This window comes from Haemorhous mexicanus, chromosome 3 (genome assembly GCF_027477595.1).
Source record: "Haemorhous mexicanus isolate bHaeMex1 chromosome 3, bHaeMex1.pri, whole genome shotgun sequence".
Taxonomy (NCBI): Eukaryota; Metazoa; Chordata; class Aves; order Passeriformes; family Fringillidae; genus Haemorhous; species Haemorhous mexicanus.
The window spans coordinates 7,567,163-7,590,757 of NC_082343.1; the positions used below are offsets into that span (position 1 = coordinate 7,567,163).

At 44.0% G+C, this 23,595-nt stretch overlaps 1 protein-coding gene across 1 annotated transcript in view; it reads right to left on the bottom strand.

The window, feature by feature from the left end:
- TP53BP2 (tumor protein p53 binding protein 2) overlaps positions 1-12,548 on the bottom strand; it is a 55,871-nt gene extending 43,323 nt beyond the window's left edge. Inside the window, exon 1 of the mRNA XM_059840671.1 lies at positions 12,335-12,548. Within this exon, the coding sequence (XP_059696654.1) occupies positions 12,335-12,361 (27 nt within the window). The 5' untranslated portion in view covers positions 12,362-12,548. The remainder of the gene's footprint in view (positions 1-12,334) is intronic.
- Positions 12,549-23,595: the final 11,047 nt, after the last annotated feature.

Here is a 23,595-nt window from a genome sequence, read left to right on the forward strand (position 1 = left end):
CCACAAGCTGCTACAAGGTAGGTCACTCTTCCAGATTCAGTGCTTCAGAGGCACAGCCTGCTCCAGTGTGAGTCTCCCACAGGGTCACAGGTCCTACCAGGAAACCTGCTCCAGCATGGGCTCCTCTCTCCACAGGTCTGAACGTCTGTTCTAGGAGCCTCTTCCACCATGGGCCTCCCAGAAGTTCAGAGCCCATTCACAGCCTCTTCTTCATCCCCCTGCTCCAGTGGGGGTCTCCTCCATGGGCTGCAGGTGGATCTCTACATCCCCATGGACCTCCAAGAGCTGCAGGGGCATAGCTGCCTCACCACAGTCTGACAGAGAATCTCACTTCCAGTGCCTGGAGCACCTCTTCCTCCTCCTCCTCCTGAGCTGACCTTGGTGTCTGCAGAGTTGTTCCTCTCACTCTGCTCTTCTCCAGCCATAACTACATCTGCACGATATCTTTTTTTACCTTCTTCCTAAATGTTATCCCAGAGGTGCTGCCACCATTTCTGACTAGTCCAGCCTTGGCCAGCAGCAGGTCCATCTTGGAGCTGACTGGAATTGCCTCTGTTGGACATGAAGGAAGCTTCTGGAACTTTCTCACAGAAGCCACCTGTGCAGCCCCCCCCCACCAAAACCTGGCTATACAAACCCAATACAAGGATAAAAACCAAGCAAATTGGCCTGTAAGATATATAAAATATATTTGTTTCAGTAACACATGTAGGAAACCACAGCCTTTTACTGAGCACCCACATTTGCCAACACCAATCATCTACAGCTCGCTCTGCTCAGACCTGGATCCACTTGAATTTGCACCAATGTAGTTAAACAACTGCAGAAACCCAGAGTAAACAAACCCTGCATATATTCTTCATATTATACCACACAGCAGCACATTCACAGATCCCTGTCACTGCCATCTGTGTAGCTCCTCTCCTTCAACATATTCCCTTCCACCCCAAAATACTCTTTCCCTTTCTCCCCAGATCCTTCCTCGTGGCTCCTTGAAGACACCACTTTTGCACTGCTGGACACTTCATCATTAACTCCTGCAAGCTGGCTGTCAGAAAAGCAAGCACACATGGTGTTTGAGCTTGTACTCTTGGTGTCCTACTTGCAGCTTGCTCCTCCTCCTGGAGCCAGCAAAGGAGAATTGGATCTTTGGAGGTTTGCCCCTTCAGGCAGACTCTGCCTCATCTTCTGCATTCAGCACCAAGTTATAAACATTTCATACACAAGCAGAATGAAATTAATGTTATTTTCAAGCAGATAAAAAAATTATACCATGTAATTCTTACAACAGATATGTACTACAGAAAAGGGGACCAGTCCAACTCATACAACATAATCACAGGGGGGTTCCAGTTGCTCCTCCTCCCATTCTTCAGTTACTAAACATGGGCTGCTCCCAATGATCCTAAAGCCAAGGCAGCATCCAAGCATAATGAGTTATAAACTCAAGCTTAAGCCTGAATCATCTCAATTTTCTGTACTTACGTCAAACTCAGAGGAGTCTTTGTACAAAAGAAAAAAAAGGTAGTAATAACTTCATAAAGGAAAATAAAAAAGAAAGCAGGCTGTTCTTGCTGTAATAGAGCTTCTCCCCATTGGGAATAAGTGTTATGGTTCCTTCAGCCAGAGGCCAAAAAAAGGCCACAGTAAGTGCTCCCTGTGGGGACTCGGGCGAATTACACATCTCAAGACAGTCCTTTAAAATGCAGGTACTTCCTCACAATGAAAAGAAAGCCCCATGTTTTTCTGGTAATAAAAAAGATTGTCTTTTGTACAAGACAAGACTCTTCCTGGAGAAAAGCAAAAATAGATGTGCATCAGGGATAAAAGCATATTTAACACCACCTACACCTAAACAACACAGGCTATCACAGGATCTGGCACCTTTCCCACCCACACCACACCTCCCACTGCCTAAGACACCAACTCTTCCTGGGTTTAAAAACTCTCCTTTTCTGCTTCTTCAGCCAAGGCACAATAATCTCACCAATAAAAAGACAATCAGCATTCACACCAGGAAGCAGCTCCACCTCAGCCCACCAGAACACACAAGGCAAAGTCACATTTATCATACAGCAAGTGCCTGCCCATACATCAAGCACATTTATTACTTAAATTCTATTTACTGATATCAGGGGCTGTGCTGGTGGGAGCACGCATGGGGGTGGGCAGCGTATGGAAGTAGAGGAGAGGAATTTCTTTTTTTGTGAGTCAATGTACCTAAAATAGTATTTAAAAAAATAACAAGACAGCAGAAGATTTGTGATGTAATAGCAACATAAAACAAATCATCTAGCAAGTCAGAAAAAAAAAGTGTAGAACACTCATTTACTCCAAACCCAGCAACTCCACAGAGCTCTGTGCCAAACACTTTTGAAAATGCATTGTATTAGTCACTCCTCCAGGAAAACAGCTGTCAAAACCTGTGTCCTACCTCCATAAAACACTTCAAACCAAAACACTCATGACACACACAGGTAGGTCAGAGGACCGACACCATTTCTGGCATCTGAAACAATGACATATTTAACCACACAGATTAATTCCAGTGCAGGAAAAATCACAGGACACACTGGGCTGTTCTGTGATGCAAGCTGACCAGTCTGGTACCCTAAAATGCATTACTACAATGGCAAATTCAGAGGCATTTTAGCACATCACAGCCTGGGTTGACATCTCCTTTATGCTCCAATTCCAGAATGTGCTTTTCAGCGACCTACCTGCAGGACAAGCAAAAAACAAACCAAACTAACTCAAACTAGGAATTTCAGACCACACGGCACAATAGTGTGCCCATTTATCACTTTCAAAGTCCGCTCTGTCTTCCTACATGTTTGCTGTTACAATGTAGAGGCTTCCTTGTTACATCCTCTAAATATCTCCAGAGTAACGTTGTTGTTAGTCCAACTTCATCCTTGCAGTGAGGGACAATACACAAAGATGGTGGAGAAATTCCCCTGTATTACCAACTCTCAAGGGAGGGTATGTGGCATTCACATTCTCTGAAAAAATTCATTTGCCCAGGATTTTTCTCCTGGGAAGCTGAGACGCCTCACAGAAAAGGAAAATAATTCTTATCTCATTTGCTCCTCCTGTGTTGTGCTCACATGTGGAATGTGTTTGGGGATTGTTTACCCACAGGTGATTGTTTCACTGGATTCTGCTGTGAGTTGTTTTGACTCTTTGGCCAATTGGGGCCAAGCTGTGTCAAGACTCTGGAAAGAGTCATGTGTTTTCATTATTATCTTTGTAGCATTGTGTAAGTATCCTTTCTGTATTCTTTAGTATAATTTAGTATAGTATTCTTTGATATAATATAGTGTAATAAAGTAAAATAATAATAAATTAGCCTTCTGAGAACATGGAGTCAGATGCTTCATTCCTGCTTTGTTGGGGCATTCCCTGCAAATACCATAAGGGTAGGAAGAGGATAAGGTGTCATCTGACAGCTCCTAAATGGAGAGCTGAGGCACACCATGATCCTCCCAAATCCACCTGTTATTTCTGATTGCACAGCCCCATGACAAATCACTTCCACCATGGAAGTTTTTAGCTTTTTTTTGCCTTTATTTGCTACAAACCATCACTCAAGTCCTTACTAAATTCAAGGGGAAGCTATGAAAGACACGTGGCTTTGGGTGTGGATGGAAACCAAAGGAACAAGACCATCCATTTGAGCAGCATCCTACTATTAAGTCCATTAGGTGCAATGCCACACCACACCTTTGCAGAAGGGCAGCCCTTCCCAAGTCAACACCAGCTCTGGGTGGGACACACTCCTGCTGCATGGGAATGACCTTCACTTGTCACATGCAGGTGACTGCCAGGACACACAGCATTGCAGACAACCAACACAGCCATGCCAAAGATGGCCAGCACAAAATGCCTGTGCTTGGTGATCACACCTATTTGACAACAGCTGATTTTATTATTATTACTATTATTATTATTATTATTCAAAGCCACAAAGGAGGGGTTTTGTCCTACTTCTGGGCTGCAACATATAGGAAGTCACGAGTAACTAAAGCAGCAGCCATTCAGTTGGCACAGAGGACACACTGAGCATTTGCAACAAAACAGATGGATCTTTGTTGTTATTTTCAGGTTAAAAGGGATCAGTGGGGCTAGTCCAACATGAGAAATGATGAATGGGCCAGACAGTCTCAGCCAACCACTTTACAGTAACAGGATATGTAAAACTACAGCAGAACTGGGAAGGAGAAATCTTATCCCCTTCAGTCAGCCCATGAGCCCAAGCAACCTGCTTGTTCCAACCTTTGCTCCTGTGGAGCTCTACACATTTTAACTTGTATCCCAAACATTCAGACACTCCACCAGACACTGCAGAAGGGTGGCAGATTGTAGAGCTGATCACAGTCTGACAGGTTTTATTTAAGTGCTGCTCACTCCCCACAGCTCTCTCCAGGCAATAGCAGGCTCTGTGCAGACACACCAGCTGAGAAGTGAAGGGAGAACAGTTCAGCAGGGCAAGGCAGCAGAGCTTGCTGGGTGGCTTTTGGCTTTATAGGTTGTCACCAAAGTCATGACAGTGAACAAGACAGTGTTGTACAGAATGGTGGTTGCTTAGGTGATGTCACACCTATTTTAAATGAATTAAACAGAGCAGAGTTTAAACAAATAACATTCATATTATGCCAGGTTCCTCTCGCTTCAAGAGCTTCAGAAGTTGTCCCTTTCAGCCTGGTGCTACTTGGCTGCTCATTCAGCTTCCCTGGAGGTAGAAAACCTTCTCTTAGCCAGCACTGCTAAATACTATTTGCAAGAGAAGCACCCTAAATAACAATGTTTTTTGTGCAACGCTGGTAAATCACTCTGAGAAGGGCCTTGTGGGCAAGACCTACAGACAGTACACAGGCACAAGAGGGCAGAGGCAAGAAGCACAGAGTGCTGTGTCCATGGCTTCCCTGCACAGACCTTTTCTTGCAGCAGAACATGTTCTCAAAAGGCTGGAAGATGCAGTATGGAGAGGCCACAGGGCAGCATGACAGGACAGTGACACTCTTCAGGAACACAGCCTAGACATGAGCCATGGCAGAGTCCCTTTGCCACCTTGGTATTTCACAGGACAGCTCCCTGCCATTCTCCTGGGAGGTGTGATTCATTTTGCCTGGTCCCTTGCACTCTGCCTTTCAGACTCAGTGACACCTCCCTCACTCCACCACAGCCAGAAATCAGTCATTCCCTGCTATGGAATGAGCTTCTCCTGAACACTTGATTATGTTGAGAGGCACACAGCTGTACTAGAGCTGAGACCAGAGAAGCTCTAACAAATGCCATCCTTTAGAGGGTCTTCCCTGGCTTAGGAAATCCAAAGATGGCAGGAAAGGGTTTCACTTGTCTGGAGAAATCAGGCAGGAGCTAACAATCACTGCTCTGTGTGATTCAGATACTGACCTAGGTAAGATTCTGCATTCAGGACAGCAAATACCTACTGAGAGAGCAGACTGAAAAAAGGTCTGTACAAACTCCTAAAAAAAAAAAAAGAGAGAGAAAGTGCACTAGACAAGCCACTACCCTCAGGCAGCAGGGAAATTAGCAAGTTATAACTGTGCACAGGTATGACAGAAACAGCTGAGTAAAAGACCCAGCTACAGGGAGTAAAAGCCCTCCTCTAAATTCACATTATTTGCTAGCTTAGCCAAGTTGCACAACTTCAGCTTTGTTCAGCAAAACTAAGGAATAGGAGGGTGAGATTCCTGTGTCTGGCTGAAGAGGCTTGTGGCTACTGAAATTCAGGAAGGGAACAGTCACCTTTTAGAAGGTGAAGCCTCCACACCTTGAGAATACAAGGATAAACTACAGCAGTGCTTATGTGGAGCCTTCCAGCTCCTTGTTCACACACTCACAGGCTGCTGCTACACTGGAGCTACTGTGGTTTGGTGCAGAACACAGCTAAAAAAAAAAAAAAAAAAAAAACCAAACAAAAAAAAAGGATTTTACTCTTTTAAATAACAGAAGGAAAAATAAGTAAGAAAAATACACAATTCCAGAGACTCTCCCTTACCTTTCAATTGAAAGAAACAATGGGATTTAACATCCTAATGAAATAGAGGAAAACCAGTAATCTAAACTTAGATCTCAACTGCTCCTGAACTACTTAAGTTTCACAAATTTGAAGTATCAAATGACAAGGAAAATCTCCTAACTTATTCAACAAAAAACCAAAAGGAACCCCACACATTGCTTCTTATCCAAGAATCATCCTGAACAGTGAAACAAGAACATTTATTTTATAGATTTTAAAGGATTTGTGAAGAAGCATCTCTTTCAGGGCCCATTCTCAAGCATGGAACACAATGAATTACCACCAGAGTTCTCTCTCCATTTGTGATTAACCCCTCAAATCATTTAAATGCTGATGTTGGATATGACAGACCTGTATTCCAGCTGCACCACAATGCACCAGTTGGTTTGACTCTACAGGTCCTCCACCTCCCAGGCTGAGCTCACTGCATGACCTCTAACAAATGGCTTGACCTCCCTGCAGCTTCTGCTCACTTTATTCAAAGTTATGATCCATAGCAGTTTGCATTTTACAGATCAAATATTTGATACAGAATAACTCAATAAAGTCAGAACCTTTAAAGTCATCTTCTTGTCAATTCTGTGGGAACATGTCCATGTTTTTACACGAGTTTGGGTATTATCACCCAGGTACACTGCAGATAAAGGCTTTTAAGAATCAATTTTATTATCAAGAGAACCACATAGAGTAAGTGATAACTGTAGCACAAGTTTAATTTTAAGATGTCTATGCTTTACTTTGCAGAAGCATGAAATAAACATATGAATAGGGTTTTAAAACAATGCAAAACCCTAATCAAATGCATCAGGTTTTCTCCTAATCTTCCTTTTTAAAATAAACACCAGTAAAAGGTAGGGCACTGCACACAGCTATCTATCAAAGGTTCATATCAGATTAAGTCCAGGAAGCATCACAGCAGTATAGAATCAATTTGTACAGAATCTGTTACCAGCTCAGCAAAAAAGTTCTTGGTATTAACACCACAGAAACAAAACCCAAAGGGTTCACCCCTAAGACACCAGTGGGGTCAACATCCATGTAATACCATCTCTCTGGAGAAATACCTAATGAGTACAAGTGCATGACTAACCCTAAACAGCAGCAGCAAGATCCTGCATATTAATGATTACCTAAATGCAAACAGCAACGGCAGAAGACAACTTTGTGCCCTTTAACACATCAGAGTCACAGTTGCTGTTCTGTCCCAGCTCACTGTTCCCTCTCCATGAACATTTATCCCAAACTGCAGCAAGTTATCTAACACTGTTCTAAACAACTTTTCAGGTCTTTCATGTTCCACAGAAAAGTCTGAAACCTCTAAACCAGTAAAGCAGTAGTGACTAAGATAATTAAGTACACTTCACGTGATGTCCAGGATTTCTGGTGACCTTTACTCACAGTATCATCCCACTGTTTGGGAACTGAACATCAAAAAGACTTTGCCTGACTCACAAGTGACTAAGCTGACAGAAACCAGGCCTCAAGATAATAAAACTGAGAGAAAAGAGAAGTTTTATCTGCTCGTTACCTCCTGAATAGGAGCATTCTCCAGTTTCCAGAGCACTGAGTAAGTTTTACACTTCACAAGATGGTGAAAGCCCAGACATTAAAAGGATCTTGGCTGTTCCTTTGTTGTCAGTGGGAAGGAAGGCACAAGGAAGCAAGAAGTTCTCCTTCAGCTGTGCCACCAAGCCATAGGAGGCAGCTCAAGCCAGTCTTGTCAGGGCTACCCACCAGGGAGGCAGCAAGGCAGGACCGTGCAGTGATTAAACAAACTCCATAACACACACAAGAAGAGAAAGCAGTCCCCAAGGCAGGCTGCTGGCAAGGACAGGGGCCAGGCAAACAGAGCACTTTCAAGACTGTTTCTCCATCAATAATTTGAAAGGAATGCTAGGCACACTGCCATGCCACTAGTTAATTCTGTGGAAATAACCTTTATACCTGCCTCTTTTAAAGTCCAACTCACTTGCACATAAATTAATCCCACAAAGCAGATCTGCTCACCAAAAAAGCAGAGATCCCATCTGACAACACTAGGAAGGAGAAGACAAAACAAGATTCTGTGATTTATCCATCCATCCCAAACTTCATGACAGCATATTAGCCCTCAAAAGTGTAAATGCAAGAGCCCCACGAGGCACTCAGCCCCTGAACTGTTCAGCAGATCAGAAGAGGCATAATTAACTATTCCCATGGTCACCACAGCTTGATCTGGTATGAATTTGTAATATTGCCCTTCCCCCATGTCTGATAAAAGCCACACAAAGAAACAAAGATATTAATACACTGCTGTGTAATATAACACAAACTGCAGGTAGAGTGCTATGGTACTAAAAAAGACATAGAGAAAAGTAAATGAATTTAAAACTACTCTTGGAACAATTATTAACTAAACAGAAAAAAAAAGTAAAAAATATCATGTTGTAACAGCATGAAGCAAAGGGAGGGGAAAAAGAAAAAGAGCACTCTGGGAACCTCAAGGCAGTGTTTTCTATTTTGCATAACAACAGGTCAGAGTCTATAAGAGAAGTGCAAGAGGTTTGAGAAGTTTAGAGCTAAGACAGCACGGCAGAACAATCACCTAAGCTTTATTTAGCATTCTAGACAGAATACTTAAACACTGAGTACCACATTAAAGTGTTTGAATATAGTATTAAAACTTCTAAATTATGAACATTAAATGGATATTCAGTTAAAAGAACACTTAATAAACTAAATCCTGCAATTAGATGAAGATATACAGCATACTCTTTAAAGAGCTCACAGTCTGAAACCCCACTCCTGCACTGAAATCCATGAAAGGGGCCAAGGAAAACAGTGTTAATGACTGATAAAGCTGACCAGAGATAAATAATTAAAAGACCACAGGAACAGCACTGAGATCCTACAGCTCACTTATTCCTCTCATAAACTCTGCTGGGGGTCAGTTTGTTTACAAACTTACAGCTGCTTATATTACAAAGCACAAGAGATTCACTTCTGCTAAAAGTTCTTTAGTTAAACTTCCAGAGAAGTGCTTCCTACAAAAATTCCCAGAGACAGACTACCTCAGTAACTCAGAATCCATGCAGCAGCTCCAATTAACTGCAAAACACCTTTAATTGTAGGGTTTTTTAAAAGGTGAAATGTAGAGATATCCACAAAGTAGTGAGCATTCTGCAATGAAAATATGTACTGGAAGTGCTCACTGGATGTGGCAACTCCAAGAAGCTCCCTTGGAACAAGATGTTAGACTTTAGAAGGAAAGCACTACTCATTGTGGTATCAAAGTTGTAGAGTTATACTTGAAAGCTTAACCTGATTAGAAAAGAACACATGGTTATCAAGAACTTGGGTGTCAGACATTTCAGTCATTTCTGATGACAGAAAGCAAAACTAAGGAATTAAAGAGCTCTCTAGTTTGCCAAGTTAGTCCCTAACAATACAGCTGTGGGTCTGGATCCATCCCAATTTCAAGAGGCCCCCAGGAACCAATGCACATAACTCAAATTAAAAAATTAATCATTATCTAGATTAAGGGGGGGTTGATCTAAAAAGTTCTCTGGGTATTAAAGGGCAGCTCAATCTACCATATCCCACATTCTGACAGAAAAAAAAACCCCAAACATTTATCCAGCATGCATAATGACCTAAATTATTTCTCAATACATGCTCCTTTTAGGGTAATAATGTAAAATAAAAGGAGAGATACCAATTATGCTGTGGAAAAATATGCTATTTTAGAAAGTGTTTCCAGCTCCTTTCCACTGCTTAACAGTACCAGTCACACTCCCACAAGCCTTCACAGATGAAAGGTGAGACAACCTCACACAGCTTGCCAGCATTAACCCTGTTATTACCTTCATCAGTACAGCTACACACAAATGACTTCTTAGCACACCCTCGTGCAGGCTTTATATCCCACTGCCCTGACATATGGTTACAGCAGCAGTTGAGCTCCTATCTGTCATTACCACAAGGAAAACATTCCCATTTCAGGGTAGTCTCCCAAGAGCATGAGTAGTTATGCTGCTACAGCAATTTCCCAGCTTTTCCCTGGCAGCTGCTCAGAGGTGAATTCCTGGCTGGGCTCACGTTGCCTGTATTTCCCACTTGGGGAACAAACTGTGTTGTTTAATCCTTTGCCCACGCTCTCCTCTGGAGCACAGGAGATGGACCTGGAGCTGAGAGTTAAAAATCATATACAGATGAATTTAGGTGGGGAAAAGAAGACATCTTAAACTCTTAAGAAACAAAACATTTTGTAGATGCTTTAGGGCCAGCCTACAACTTCTCATTCAAACAGTGAAGAAGATACTGAAGTTATAAACACTGCACTACTGAACAAATAAAAGAGCCCTCATGTCCTGTTCCCTCCCTTCCTCAAATCCTCCTTCTCTGCCCATCTCAAACTTTTAATTTTTTTCTGAAAAGAGAAATGAGATTTTTTTTTATTATTAACTAAAAAACAATGAGGAAATCTGGAGAAAAGCTTTTTAAGCTGAATTAAAAGTTCTAATACTCAAAATACTTATATTTTTATTCCTTAAGCCACTTTCAACCCTCACAATCCTTTCATTATTCGCAGTAAACACAATGTGTAAAGGCCATATTCATCCCTTTATTTACGTGTGAAAAAGCAGAATCCCTAATAGCTGAGTCGTCAGCCAAAGAGAAGTCGGAGCCACCGGGGCAATGCATACTCTGGAACTTGTCACCTGCAAATGTTGATGGGATAAGACTGTGCCTGTTTGTTTTCTCCTTTATTTGAACTCAGTGGCAAGGAACTCACCGGCAACAGCATCTCTTGAAGATTTCACTGATATATGAGGGCGCTTACCTAGCTCAGTTTTGACATGGATCGAATCAACACCTTATTATATTTACTGCTTGTTTTTTCTGTTTTTACAGGCAGACAACACCACTGTTGCACAACACATTGGCTATTTAATCTAGATGGGTTCATATTCTGTCTGTTCCTCCCTCATTAGCTAGAGCAATCGTCACCCAGCCTTCGCTAGTGCTCTGCGAGATCAAATTATCGCTCATTATTTCCTCCTAATTGCAGAGGAAGAACCTCACACCTATAGCAAAACAAGCTTCCCTGAAACACCCACATCCTTCCAGCATGGATTCCCAGTTTCACCTTTCAGTACAGCTCCTCTTTTAATTGCTTTAGTCAGTTCCTTGAAGAGTTAAACTAGAAATAATCTTTAATACAAGAATGCTGTTGAAAGAACCACCTATGCGTGCAAAGCTACTCGGTAAGACAGGCCACATCGCCCGGGGGAGGACGGCAGAGAGAACACTTGAAAGCACCTTCAGCTCGGACTAAATAGGTATTAAGCTCGTCAGGATTTTCTGTGCATACTCCAGTCTATCAGAACAACAGAAAATGGATTTCACGGGGCATCCCTGCCACTAAACCCAGGGATTTAGTGGCAGGTGTACCTTCAAAGGAAACTATTTTACGTCACTGCTTTCCCATATACTCCGCTGGAAACTAAGGAAAAGCTGCCGGGCTTTGCTTTCATCCAACTGCAACTGACAAAAACGGTGCAGTTTTAAAATTCATGGTAAAACTCCTTAGAGGAGGCGGTGCTCCGTGTGCCCTTTGAAAGTGTTAGAACAGAGACACCTCCCAGAGCCGGGCAGGTTTAGCACACACCGCCGCCAACAGCTCCCGAAACTCTGCCGGCCGAGGTCGGGACTACCTGCCCCGGGAGCTGCAGCACTCCGAACCGCAAACAGCGCGGGCACCATCTTCCTCTGGCAGCCCGGGCACGGCCAGGCAAAGCCACCCAAACCCCCAGAAGCAGCACGGCTCAAACCAACTTTAAGAACTTCGTACCATTAAAAACAAATAAAAAAACCCACCCAACCGACCAAACAAAAAAAGAAGAAGAAAGCAGGATCCAGACGAAGTGCCCATTAGCCCGCGGGAGGGCGGGGAAGCCTTATCCCAGCCGTATCCCCCAGCAGCGGGGCGAAGGAAAAGCCCCGGGCGCTGCGGGCCCCCTCCGCCCCGCGCTGCTGCCGGGGCCCCGCGGCCCCCTCGGCCCTGGCTCGGCTCCAGCGGGCCCGTCTAACATGTTGATCCCGGCGAGAAAGAGGAAGAAAAGGAAAACCTGGGAGGGGGAGGGGAAGCCCCTGCGCGGCCGCAGAGCCCGGACCGAGCGGGGGAAGGCGGGCAGGGAATGCCGGAGGGAAGGAGAGTCGCCTCCCTCCCCCCTTCACGGCTGCAGGATCCATTTTCCCTCCCGCTGCCCCGCTCCAACTTTCCGCTCGCTGCGGCCCGGGACTCACCGGCATCATCTTGGAGCCGAACCGCATGAGGGCGGCCGGTGCCGGCCCCGCCACCCGCAGCGGGGAGCGGCGGCCCGGGGGGCGGAGGGGCTGCGCTGCTGCTGGCGCAGGGACGACCTGTTGCGGGAGGCACCCGGCTCGGCCCAGCCTCACCGCCCGCCCTCCGCTTTGTTCCCACCGGGAGCCGCTCTCCCACCGCCGCCTCCACCCCCGGCTCCGCTCCGAAACTAACCCCGGCCCGGCGAGGAGGAGCCGCCGCGCCCCGCCCGCCGCCCACCCCCGGGAGGGGCCGGCCCACCTCCTGCCCCCGCCGGCCCGGAGCTCCACGAGGGAGGTTAGACGTCCCGGGGCTCGGCACTCCGCGGGGCTGTGACCATACGAGATCCCTGGGAGCCCCCACGGGGTCACCTCCTCCCGCACGCCGCTCCGAACGCGCGGGTTTCGGGGCCCCACCGAGGGCAGGGGCACACGCAGCGCGGTTTGCCCTGGATCGGCAGCGGGGGTGAAAGCCACCAGCCAAGGTCACAGCAGAGCCTCCCCTAGCCTGATCTGCGAGCTCCTGCCGTCCCTGTGCCTCAGACAGACCGTCCTACAGATATCTTTAAATTCCTCGCGTACGCAGTCAATGGAGCATACCTGCCCGAGGCACGTTTTATTTTTTTTGTTATTTTTGGTTGGACCTGGTGAGCCGATCAAGTCAGACCTGACTGAGATGGCAAAGTCTTAGTTGGGCTGTCCAAAAACATCCCCACGAATCTTTTGCACTCACTTAAGAGGTGGAGGGAAAAAGTTCTCCCTTCTTTGGAGCAGTGTGCAGGACACCCATTTCAAACCCAGGCACTTCGCTAGCATCACTTCAGAAGCTCACGCAAGGCTTAGAAAAAAAAAAAGTATATTCAATCGGCACCGTTACAGGGCTCTCTGGCCAGGAAAACCAGCCCCATCTGTTTTTCCTACTCGTATTAAAATCTTCGCAGCAATTAAGCAGGATAAAAACGGAGGGGATTAGAAGTTCCCAGATGAAGGAAGAGCAAAACACGAACCTAATTTGTATACAAACATCTATTTTTCTAAACCAGTAAAGAAACTTTGAGAGCATTAAAGGAGCTTTGAGAGCCCCTTCCCCCAGGAACTCCTAGGCGGTAAGCAAGCACTGTTTAATACAATATTGCTGCAGAAGGAATAAAACCCTGGCCGAGCCGGGCCGTGTTTGTCCCGATCCTGGGGCCGCTCCCGCATGCCCCCCACTCCCCGCGCTCCTCGCCCCCGCGCCACGGCCGGCCAATGAGGAGGCGCCGCCCCCGGCATGACGTCACCTCCTCGGGCGCCCATTGGGCGCCTCACGAACACGGCGCGGTGTCTCCTGGCAACGCCGTGACGTCATGGCCCCGCCCCGGCCGCGTCCCGGGCAGCGGCTCCCCCGTTGTCCCGGCGGAAAACGCGCGTTTCCCTGGGGCTGCTGCCTCGGACGGACCGCGGGCAAAGAGCCGCACTGCTGCTCCCAAACCCCGCGGGTATCCCACCGGCTGAGCGGGATCAGTGAATTCCAGCTCTTTCCCGATTCGCTTCTCCAGTGCCCGCATGCATGGGTCAGCCTACTCACAGAAGGTTTACAAAGCCATTTAGAAAAGCCAAACTTTTCATTTGCTAGAATTTTTAAAACTCAGACTTTGGATTTATATTACAGGATAAAAATGTTACAGGTCAAAGCAAGTGGCAATGGAGAACTGAAATTCTTAAAATCGCAGAGTAGTAGAGTCACTGAGTTTGGAAGATCATCGAGTTCAATCATTAACCCAACAGTGCCACGTCTGCCACTAAACCACATCCCAGAGCACCAGATATCCATGTCCTCCAAACACTGCTAGGGAGGGTGACTCCCCCTCACTTCCCCGGGCAGCCTTTGAGTTAAGACATTTCAGTAAAGACATTTTTCCTAATACCCCATCTAAGCCTCTCCTGGTGCAACTTGAGGCCTTGTCCTCTTGCCCTATCACTTGTTACTTGGGAGAAAAGACCGACTCCCACCTGGCTACAAACTCCTTTCAGGGAGCTGTAGAGCACAATGAGGTCTCTCTGATTATCCTTTTCTCCAGCCTAAACACCCCCCAGTCCCACCTCAGAAGCCTTGGTGCTCCAGAACCTTCACCAGCTTTGTTGTCCTTCTTTGGACACACTCCAGCCAAGGATTCTGCAAATCCCTGCTGAATTTTTAGAAGCATGTAGTCGGTAAGGGATAAAATCAGGAATGTGATTTTTAAATGTACTCCCTAAATACAGACACAAATAATTCTAATAATTTGAATATTAAAATAACAATTTTAAGCCTGTAAAATAAACCTGGAAATGCTTAGGTAAAAATCAAGTAGAAAAGGTGTTTCAGATGAGTGTGTGTGTGAGGTAGCCACATTTTGCTAGCATAAGCTTCTTGCAGGCCAATCCACAGAAGTCTCTTTTGGCTTAAGTTCTATCTTTGACATCTTTCACACAGAACTCCATCCCTGCTAAGGAAATGAAGCTCCAAGGGGTGCACAGGTATTTATTTCCAGTTCTGTGCAGGCTCTGTGACTCATACACTGCAGTGAGGGCTCTCAGTGCCATCTGGCCTCGCACTGAAGATCGCAGCTCCTCTCCAGCAGAGGGGACAGTGCTGGCCAGGTTTGCAGGTAAAACCACTTGTACCCGGGCCTATCTCAGCAGCACTGCTCGCCCTCCCTACAGCACCTCTCATTCCTGCCTCTCACAGCTACTCAGACATGATTTCACTAGAGAAGCATGGCATGAATTTCTCACAACAGGTTATTAATTCCAGGACAGACTTTTTGGTTTATCAGCAGAGAGTTGATGGTTCCCCCAGAGAGGGCAGAAATATGGGAGGGTTTCTGACCACAGGTTCAACCTCCAGAGTGTCGACAGTTGGAGATAACTGAGTCATGCACAGGAGCATTGGCAAGGGGCAGCAGTTCCCAGTCCTGCCCACACAGAGCTGTCAGAAAAAAGAAGAGCCACAGGATCTGGAGCCAAAGGCATGGACAGCTGAAGCTCTGCACCTCTTCCCTGGCTCCCACTACCTTTGGTGGCCTAAGCAGAACATGCTGCATTTGACTAAGGCCACATGCAGATCCCTAGAAGTGATCACAGCAAAGGTTCTGATGCCTCAGGTCTTAGCTTTTATATTTTTCAGATTCTGTCCTGCTTTAGTGTGTAGTTCTGAGCTTCATATTAAGGGATAGTAAGCGCTCTTCACAGAGTAGGTAGACAAAACAATTCCTTCTCTAGCTTGGGACTAAGGACAAATGATCCAAATCTCAGGCCCAAGAGCATAAACAAGGGCAGAATGAAGAGAGAAAAACAAAAAGAATGGGACTTCATAGGCTGGAACTGTAACTGGACAATTAACTCCAATATGCAAATGGCCCAGAACTTATAAAAGTGAGAGAGCCCATGACTGCTTGTCCATTTTGTGACCATTTTGGATTCATCTGGGGTGTAGCCCTGGCTGGGCTCTTGTGCTGCCCAAGGTGGATCCATTGAGGCCTTTTAATAAAGTCTTCATAAGGCAGCAGCTTGTTGTCTTAGCAGGAGTTCTAACATCATTACAGTGTAAGGATTTCATATCACCAGAGCATCATACCTCCTCAATGTTTCGCACAGGCAGCTCCTCTAAGCACTGACTGTTCCTGATCCTTGCAGCAGTCATCTGACTCCAGATCCCACCAATCCACTCTTTTATACCACTGGTTCTTATTGGCTACAGGTGTGGCCTGTTAAGATCAGGCCTGTTTCTAATCTTTAGTAATTGGTCCAGCTGCAACTCACTGGGGGATAAGATTACCTTCTATACCACCTTCATTTACCCATACTGTATCCCCCTACATCAGCTCAAGGGAAGTTCATACTCCTGGAATGGCTTGAAAAGTATCCAAGAAAAGGGAAAAAAAGTCCACAAAACCACTAAACAGAAATGTAGCAGAATTATTATTCTTTCCACAGGAGATCAGCTTGATCTGAACCATAGAAACGTGCAGTAGCAGAGACATTACAGACATTATTGGTAATGATAATTGGTAGAAATAAACAACATCATCTCTTCTTGTCATTAGTCTTCCCTACAATGGGATCTGTAGGACAGGGCTGGAAAAACACTGCTGTATTTCATGCTCTCAGCACACTACTTAGAACTCAAAAACTCCACATAATTCCTTCTGTACTGTATCCAAGCAATTTTAATAGTAACTTCACATCCTCTGCTCTACCAGACTGCCCAGAACCACTTGCAGACCAGACAAGTCCCCTTTTACAGTCCTGACAAAAATTTGGAGGATTATCAGGTGACATTCCTTTTGCAAGAACTCATAAGAATTTAAAGGGGAAAAAAAAAAAAGCTTTACCTTTTGGTTGGTTTTAATAAACCCTTCAATTCTTCAGCAAAAAGCTGAATATGTTTCTTAGACTGCTTCTAAGGCAGTAATTTCAGAGGGTGTTTGACATAAATCAAGCAAGCAGCAGCAACAGAAGAGGTACAGGAGGGCAGCTGGGTTAGATTTGCTGTCCACTGCCACCTACTGTTAAAACTCCACCAAGTCAGATTTCTGAGCTCTTAATTCCCCAAGGATATGATTTAAGAGTCCAGAAGGAAGGAAAAGCTTTGGAATTGAGATTGCTGTGGAGAAAAGAAAAAAAAAAAGTACATGCCAAGAGAATTAGAGAATTGTTCACCTAAACTCATCGGGCTGTGGCACAGCAGCTTCATAAGTTTGGATTCTTTCCATCGATGTTGAAATTCTGGCACCTAATTTAGACAGCTACTCTTCAGCTCAAGATAAGGCTTTTCCAGGCAGTGATTCAACACAAAGGCCTCGATTAGTCGGTGTTGTCAAACTTCCTCACAAAGAGAAAATGCAGCTAAAGAAGAGAAAACAGATGGTTTAACAATTTCAGCACCTACATACAGTTCTGCCAATCCACCAGCTGCCTTCTTGTTGTTGTCAGATTCATTTCCACTATTTAATGCTGCATTCCTACAATTTAATTTGTTTTCAAAACATCAGATAACAGACCTTCGAGCAGAAAGAGTTTGGGGGAATACACACAGCAATGACTGAGTCTATCTCCTACCTGGAAAATAAAGTGCCCTAGTTCATAGAACCATAGAACCATTAAGGTTGGGAAAGACCTCTAAAGTCATCAAGTCCAACCATTAACCCAACATTGCCAGGTCCTTCACAACTATAGGGCCACAACTATACGTTTTTGAACACTTCTGGGGCAGTGATTCCATCACTTTCCTGGGCAGCCTGTTCCAGTGCTTGACCAAGTTCCAAAGTCTGCAGGTATGATTTATGAAATCTTTTCAGAAATTTGCTAACAACATCAGCTAGGACATCCCATGTTGTTCTAGTGGCTGCTTCCAAAGAAAAAGCTTTTGGTCCATCCTACATTCAAAGCAGCACATCAAGAAGCATTTAACAAGTGTAAACTTTAAATTAAGACACAGTGGCTTGCCACAACTTCTGTCAGCCTGTTCTCTAAGTGTGAAGTTTTCTTGGACATTGAGGAGCTACACAGCAGACATATCTTCCTCTTGGAGATAAGCCACTTCTCTAAACTTGTGTCTGGAAGCTGAAATGAGCCTCTGTAGGGAGTTTATCACATCAGGGCATGCTCAGTGCAGAATATCAACATCATCATCAGGGCCCTCCTTGGATGGTGTGTGCTTTGTGCTCACACCAAGTCCATTTTGGTTGGGACACATAGTTCCTTATTCACACTCAGATTAAATCCATTTAAAATCCAAACAAATAACTGTATTCTGTCACATCCCTGCACCACAGCTGAAACAAAATCTGGATTTTCCCAACACGAGAAACAGCTGAGTTACATTTGCCTCACTCAGAGCCATGAGAGATGGTGCTTTGTGATAGCACTTACTACTACACAAAGTAAATATAAATATCATTGGCCACTCTATGTAGGAGCTAGTCATGCATATAAGCAATTACACCAGACAACCAAAGTTCAGACTCTGTAACTTTAAAGTTAGTTAAAAATTATTTCTTGCTTAACTTGCATCCTCTCTGTAAACTCACCCCATTATCTAAGTTGTGACAGTCCCACATGCACCCACTGCATAAAGTACATAATCATGTTACTCAGTAAACTAATAATTGTACAGAGCCAGCAGCACTCAGAAAATACTTCAGAAATTTGCATCAATTTTGCTGCAACCTATTCAGGCCTTAAGCTGATCATTTAAATACAGTTTCAAAGGATGTTTCTCTAAAAATAGAAAGTGTCATTAATATCAAAAGCATCACTCACTTTAAAGAGAAGTATTCAATTTCTTCCAGATCAACAAGGAATTATTTAACTAGAGCTCCTCCAACTTCTCAAGTTACTTGCTGGAAGAAAATTCTAATTTCCTCACTCAAAAGTCTTTTCTATGTAATTTAAATTCTGTGTGGGGTTTTTTCCCCTCACAGGTAATTGAACAATCAGCCAGCTAAAGCAAGTCTGCAATGTCTTCAAAAGAGGAGAAAGAAACTTCTTCTTCCATTAGACCCCAGCATCATTCAACAAAATGTAGGCTGGCACAAATTAGTGTTTTGTATGCATCACACACAGCTGCCATTCTTCTCAATAACCAAATTACATTCACTACACTCACTCTGGATCCCTGTCAATTTATCTGAGCACAGATCCTGACAGAAGACCCTCTGTAACAAAACGTCTGTTTAGGGCAATTACAGTGATTTAGGAAAGTTTTATCTGCCTGCAGCCACTCATCCAGCCCCATAAGGGAGCTGGCCAGAGAGCAAAAAAACAGGGAAGGAACTGAAACACGTGCTCATTAAGCACAAATATATTCAGCTGTTGGAAACAGAAGTTCTGTGATCAAAATCTCATTCCTTCCCAGAAACTTTAAGGCACTGATCAGCCACACAGTGACTCTGGACCTTCATCCCAGCTGGATGTTTGGAGGATGTGGAGAGTTAAATGAACACTGCTATTTTACTGTTGCCTCATCCCTATTGCTCAGCTGCCAAGAAGCCAGACTTAGCTCATGCTAGCAGCCCCTCTGGAGTCAAGAGAGAATTAAACCAGAAGGATTTCAGAAAATATACAATTATTTCAAGATCAGGCCCTCAACAATATCATATTTGAGCAGACCATGTCTTTGTAAACCTTTTCTCATGGTTAATTTATCTGTCTTTTTGCACTTTCTCACACAGAGCTATAGTCCTGTGCCTCAGAATATCAAACTCTGCTTGAGATAACCCTGGCAGACCTGGGGACATCAAAACTACTTGTGCAGTTTGTTGTATCTATGATATTTTACCAAGCTGAACTGATATCTCTGAGACACAAAGACATTACTGATGTGTTCCCTGAATTATCTTTATCATAGTGTAAATATGTGCTAGTATACTGAAATTAAAGGAATTCCTTGGAACTTACATCACAACTGAGCCCTTCCTCATGGTGATAACTAATTCTGTGCCCTAGGGATGGCAAACATCCTAAAAGAGAATAATACAGAGAATTAGCAGAAGTCATGTTATCTAATGAAAGCCTCTCATTTTTTTATCTAAGCTTGTAGGATGGCAAACATCCTACAAGAGAATAATACAGAGAATTAGCAGAAGTCATGTTATCTAATGAAAGCCTCTCATTTTTTTATCTAAGCTTGTTGACCAAAGTTGTTCTGAGTAGAGCTGAGGGAGGATGTGTAACCATTGGGAGCTGATTCTGCAGCCCTCCTTGGGGGAGGTATTTTGACTCCAAGGAAATAGAAAAGGTCTTTGTCTGAACCCTTGTCTTTTTAATGCCCCAAGTACATTGGTTTATCTGATTTGTAATTAATTATTAGTAGTATGGAATTAATATAGTATGTGTCTACAAATGCCATTTTTCCTGTGGATATGTAAACATTTTAAGTTTTTTCTTGAAATTTGAAACAGGAAAATATATTTGATGAAAGCTTGACTGTGCAACATGCTTGGCCTACATAAACCACTCAAGACTGGTCTGGTCCCCACACTTTCAGTTCAGAAAAATCTAGAGAGACTGTATTTTCTAGAGAGATTGTATTTTCTGCTTTCCTGTCTTCTATTTGTTTTCCTTTTGCTTCTACCTCTCACCTCCCATGGAGCATCATATTCTTCTGCCTCTCAACATCAACACATGATTACTCTCAGATACCTGATATACAGTAGTACAAGTAAATTAAGGGGTGGATGTAGATTTTAGAGTCAGTTTCTCAACCAGATTTTTATGCAACATGTAGCACTACTGGGTCCAAAACTGATTAAACTGCAAAGGATCCAGTTAAATATTTATATGGATTTAATTAAACTGGGATTACATTCATATCTGAAGCTGACTCCATACCACAATATTTACTCATTTACCTATTAGAGGATTAAAAGTTTCAGCTGTGAAAGATTAATGTGTTCAAATTTACACTGCTGTGTTTATTAACAACACACTCAAGGGAAATTGAAATATTACTTTTTTCCCATTTTTAATGCCTTTCACAAAAAGATCTTTAAGCAAGAAAGGCTTTACTCTGCCTTAGTGTCCAGCAGCCTGAATGAAAGTACAGCTCTGTGAATAGACCAGACTTCTTTCAAATTTACCATCTCTTTAAAAAAATTCCTAATATCCATGAAGTGAGCAAACTGCTGCTGCCCCTGAGAAGAAAACATATCGTGTGGGAAAGGCTTTTTTATTTTTCTATTGATTACACTGACTTAATAAAACAAATCTGTTCTCCTCCCACCCAACTTCTGCTCTTACCATCAGTTTCTGAGCACGTTACTCCTCTTTGCTCCAATATTCCTAATCAACATGACAGTTCTGACCTACTTACACACTTTCCTTCACCTCCAACCCCTGCTGCTAAATTTTTTCCACCACTCCCATCTTCCCAGATGTCTGCTTGTTAGCTCCTGCTTCTCACTCTCTCTCTCTCTTCCCTTTCTTTAATTTCTCCTCCTTTCTCAGATCTTATAGATACAAGTTGACTTGTGCTTGAGCCAGGCTCCTTTCTCTTTATCACAGTTCTTGGGGTGGCTTGCTTCCATACCAAGCCTAACCAAAACATTCCACACAATTTCAGTAAAATTTCACAGCCTGAAAACACACGACACTCCAGTCAGTTGGGAGCACAATATGTAGTCCAGAGTATGGAGATATCCAAATTTCATTCCCCCAAACATAAATCAAAATATTATGTGGATTTTTGCATGAAAGGAGTGAAAAAATTCATTTCCCCTAACACCTTCTTGTGAGTCATTGAGAAGTTAAAAAAAATCAATCCAACTATGCTCATAATTCTAACATGGTTAAATAAAAACGATGGCTATTTCAAGATGATACATGACATGTAATATGCAAACAGATTCTACATAACTTTATTTTATCCCTTTCAGAAAGTATTATCAAGTTTTCTGGCTTCACAGTATCCCAAAATAACTGAAAAGTTCATCCACTGCAGAGTCTGTAATGGGGGTTTTGTGAAAGTGCATGAGAACTGTGTTTTTCCAAATTAATGCAAAGTGATGCATGCTCAGAAAAATGACACCAGATACATTGGGGAAGGACATGAGTCAGAACCTGGAAGGGAGCAGAATTACCCAACTTACTAAAATAGACTTATTAACTGTTAAGCTATGTATATTGTTCATTGTATTTATTCTGTTTGGTGATATGAAAAACATACGGCTTATATTTATTAAACACAGAGCTGTATCTAAAAAACTGAAATTATCTAAATCATATGACCAAAAAAAAAGAGAAACTCTCTCTTGAAACAATGTGAAATCTTATATGCTTAGGTAGGATGAAAAATCCTACTTCCTTTTAAAGCATCAACACACTGCCAACCCAAACTTCACGTGCCAAGTCACAAGTTCATAAAGAATTCTCCTGAGTGAGTTTCAAACTGCTGACGGTGCATGTGAAAGGAGATCAGGTCTGAAAACCACGCACAAGAATAAAACTCTTGCTGCAAGACAGCAGCATTGATGAGTTGAGGGGAGGGAGCAAAACACTTCCAGATCCATACAAGGCACACAGTGTTCTGCTCCTAAAAAGGAAATATTAATTTCAGCACACATTTTTGAAGTGCCATTAGGATGACACACATAAAGCCTTACCCTTGCATTTGCCCTGCTCCCAAGTTAATTCTTTTCCAGATGCCTCTTTTTGGTTTTGGGTTTGTTTGTTTGTTTGTGTTTTGGGGCTTGTTTGTTTATTTTAAGAAAGAGGTTGCAGATGAGTTTCTGAGGAGAGGGGGGAGTGAAAGAAATGGGTTAGGATAAAACTTCAAAGAGAGGAAGCATGGCTGACAAAAAAATGTACAGAGGTGCTGCAGGCAGCTAATTCTTTTGTCCTGTAATATTTTAAGGAGCACTACCTTGCTGCAGGTACTGAAAGAAGTGGTCTCATTCTCCCCAAATATTTGATGTCCTGTTCCCACATACTTTGCTACCATCACTCTTGGCATTTGTTTAGTGATTTTCCTCTGGCAAGTCAGTCTTCAGCAGCACCAGTTCCCCAGTCAAGCACAGACACCCAACACTGCTGATGAGAAACAAAGCAGCAGCTGCTGAAGGCACTGAGGAGACTGGCACCATACTTTTCAAAGGCTGTGCCAACTCCTGTCAGGCTAAAATGCTTGTGAAATTGAGGAGTGCCTCTTCACAGAAGCACCATGGAATGTTCTAGAAACAGCTCTTGGTCCCATCCCTCTGTTGTCCCAGCAATCTGATCCAGAAACCTCCTTAACATACAGGATAAAGGGGAAATAAAGGAGCAGAGTTTGCTTTATTCTGGGTGTTCTGCCTGCTCGATTATGGCTGGTTCCAGGCAGTGGTTTTCGGGCTGCCGAGGGTTTTGCCAGCTGGCTCTGATCCCAAAGGCCGGCAGCGGACCTGCAGCACCCCGGCTGCTGTGGCTCCCCCTGCCACCGGAGTAGAGGCAGCTTGGACACCAAACACTGAAGGGGTGCTCGCCTATCCATAGGTAAAACTCAGCAGGCTGGATTACTTTGTACTGAGGATGTGGTTTTGTCTCGCTTAGGAGCTACAGAGGTATTTTCCACCGTGTAGCTGCCTCACTGCAATCCAAGCACGTTGTCCCGGTAGGTCACTGTGCAGCAGCACCCACGGAGGTTTGGGAGATCCTTCCCACGGCATTTCCTCAGAGGGGCACGGAGAGACAGGCGCTCATCCCTCCTCTCCGGCCTCCAGCCGTAG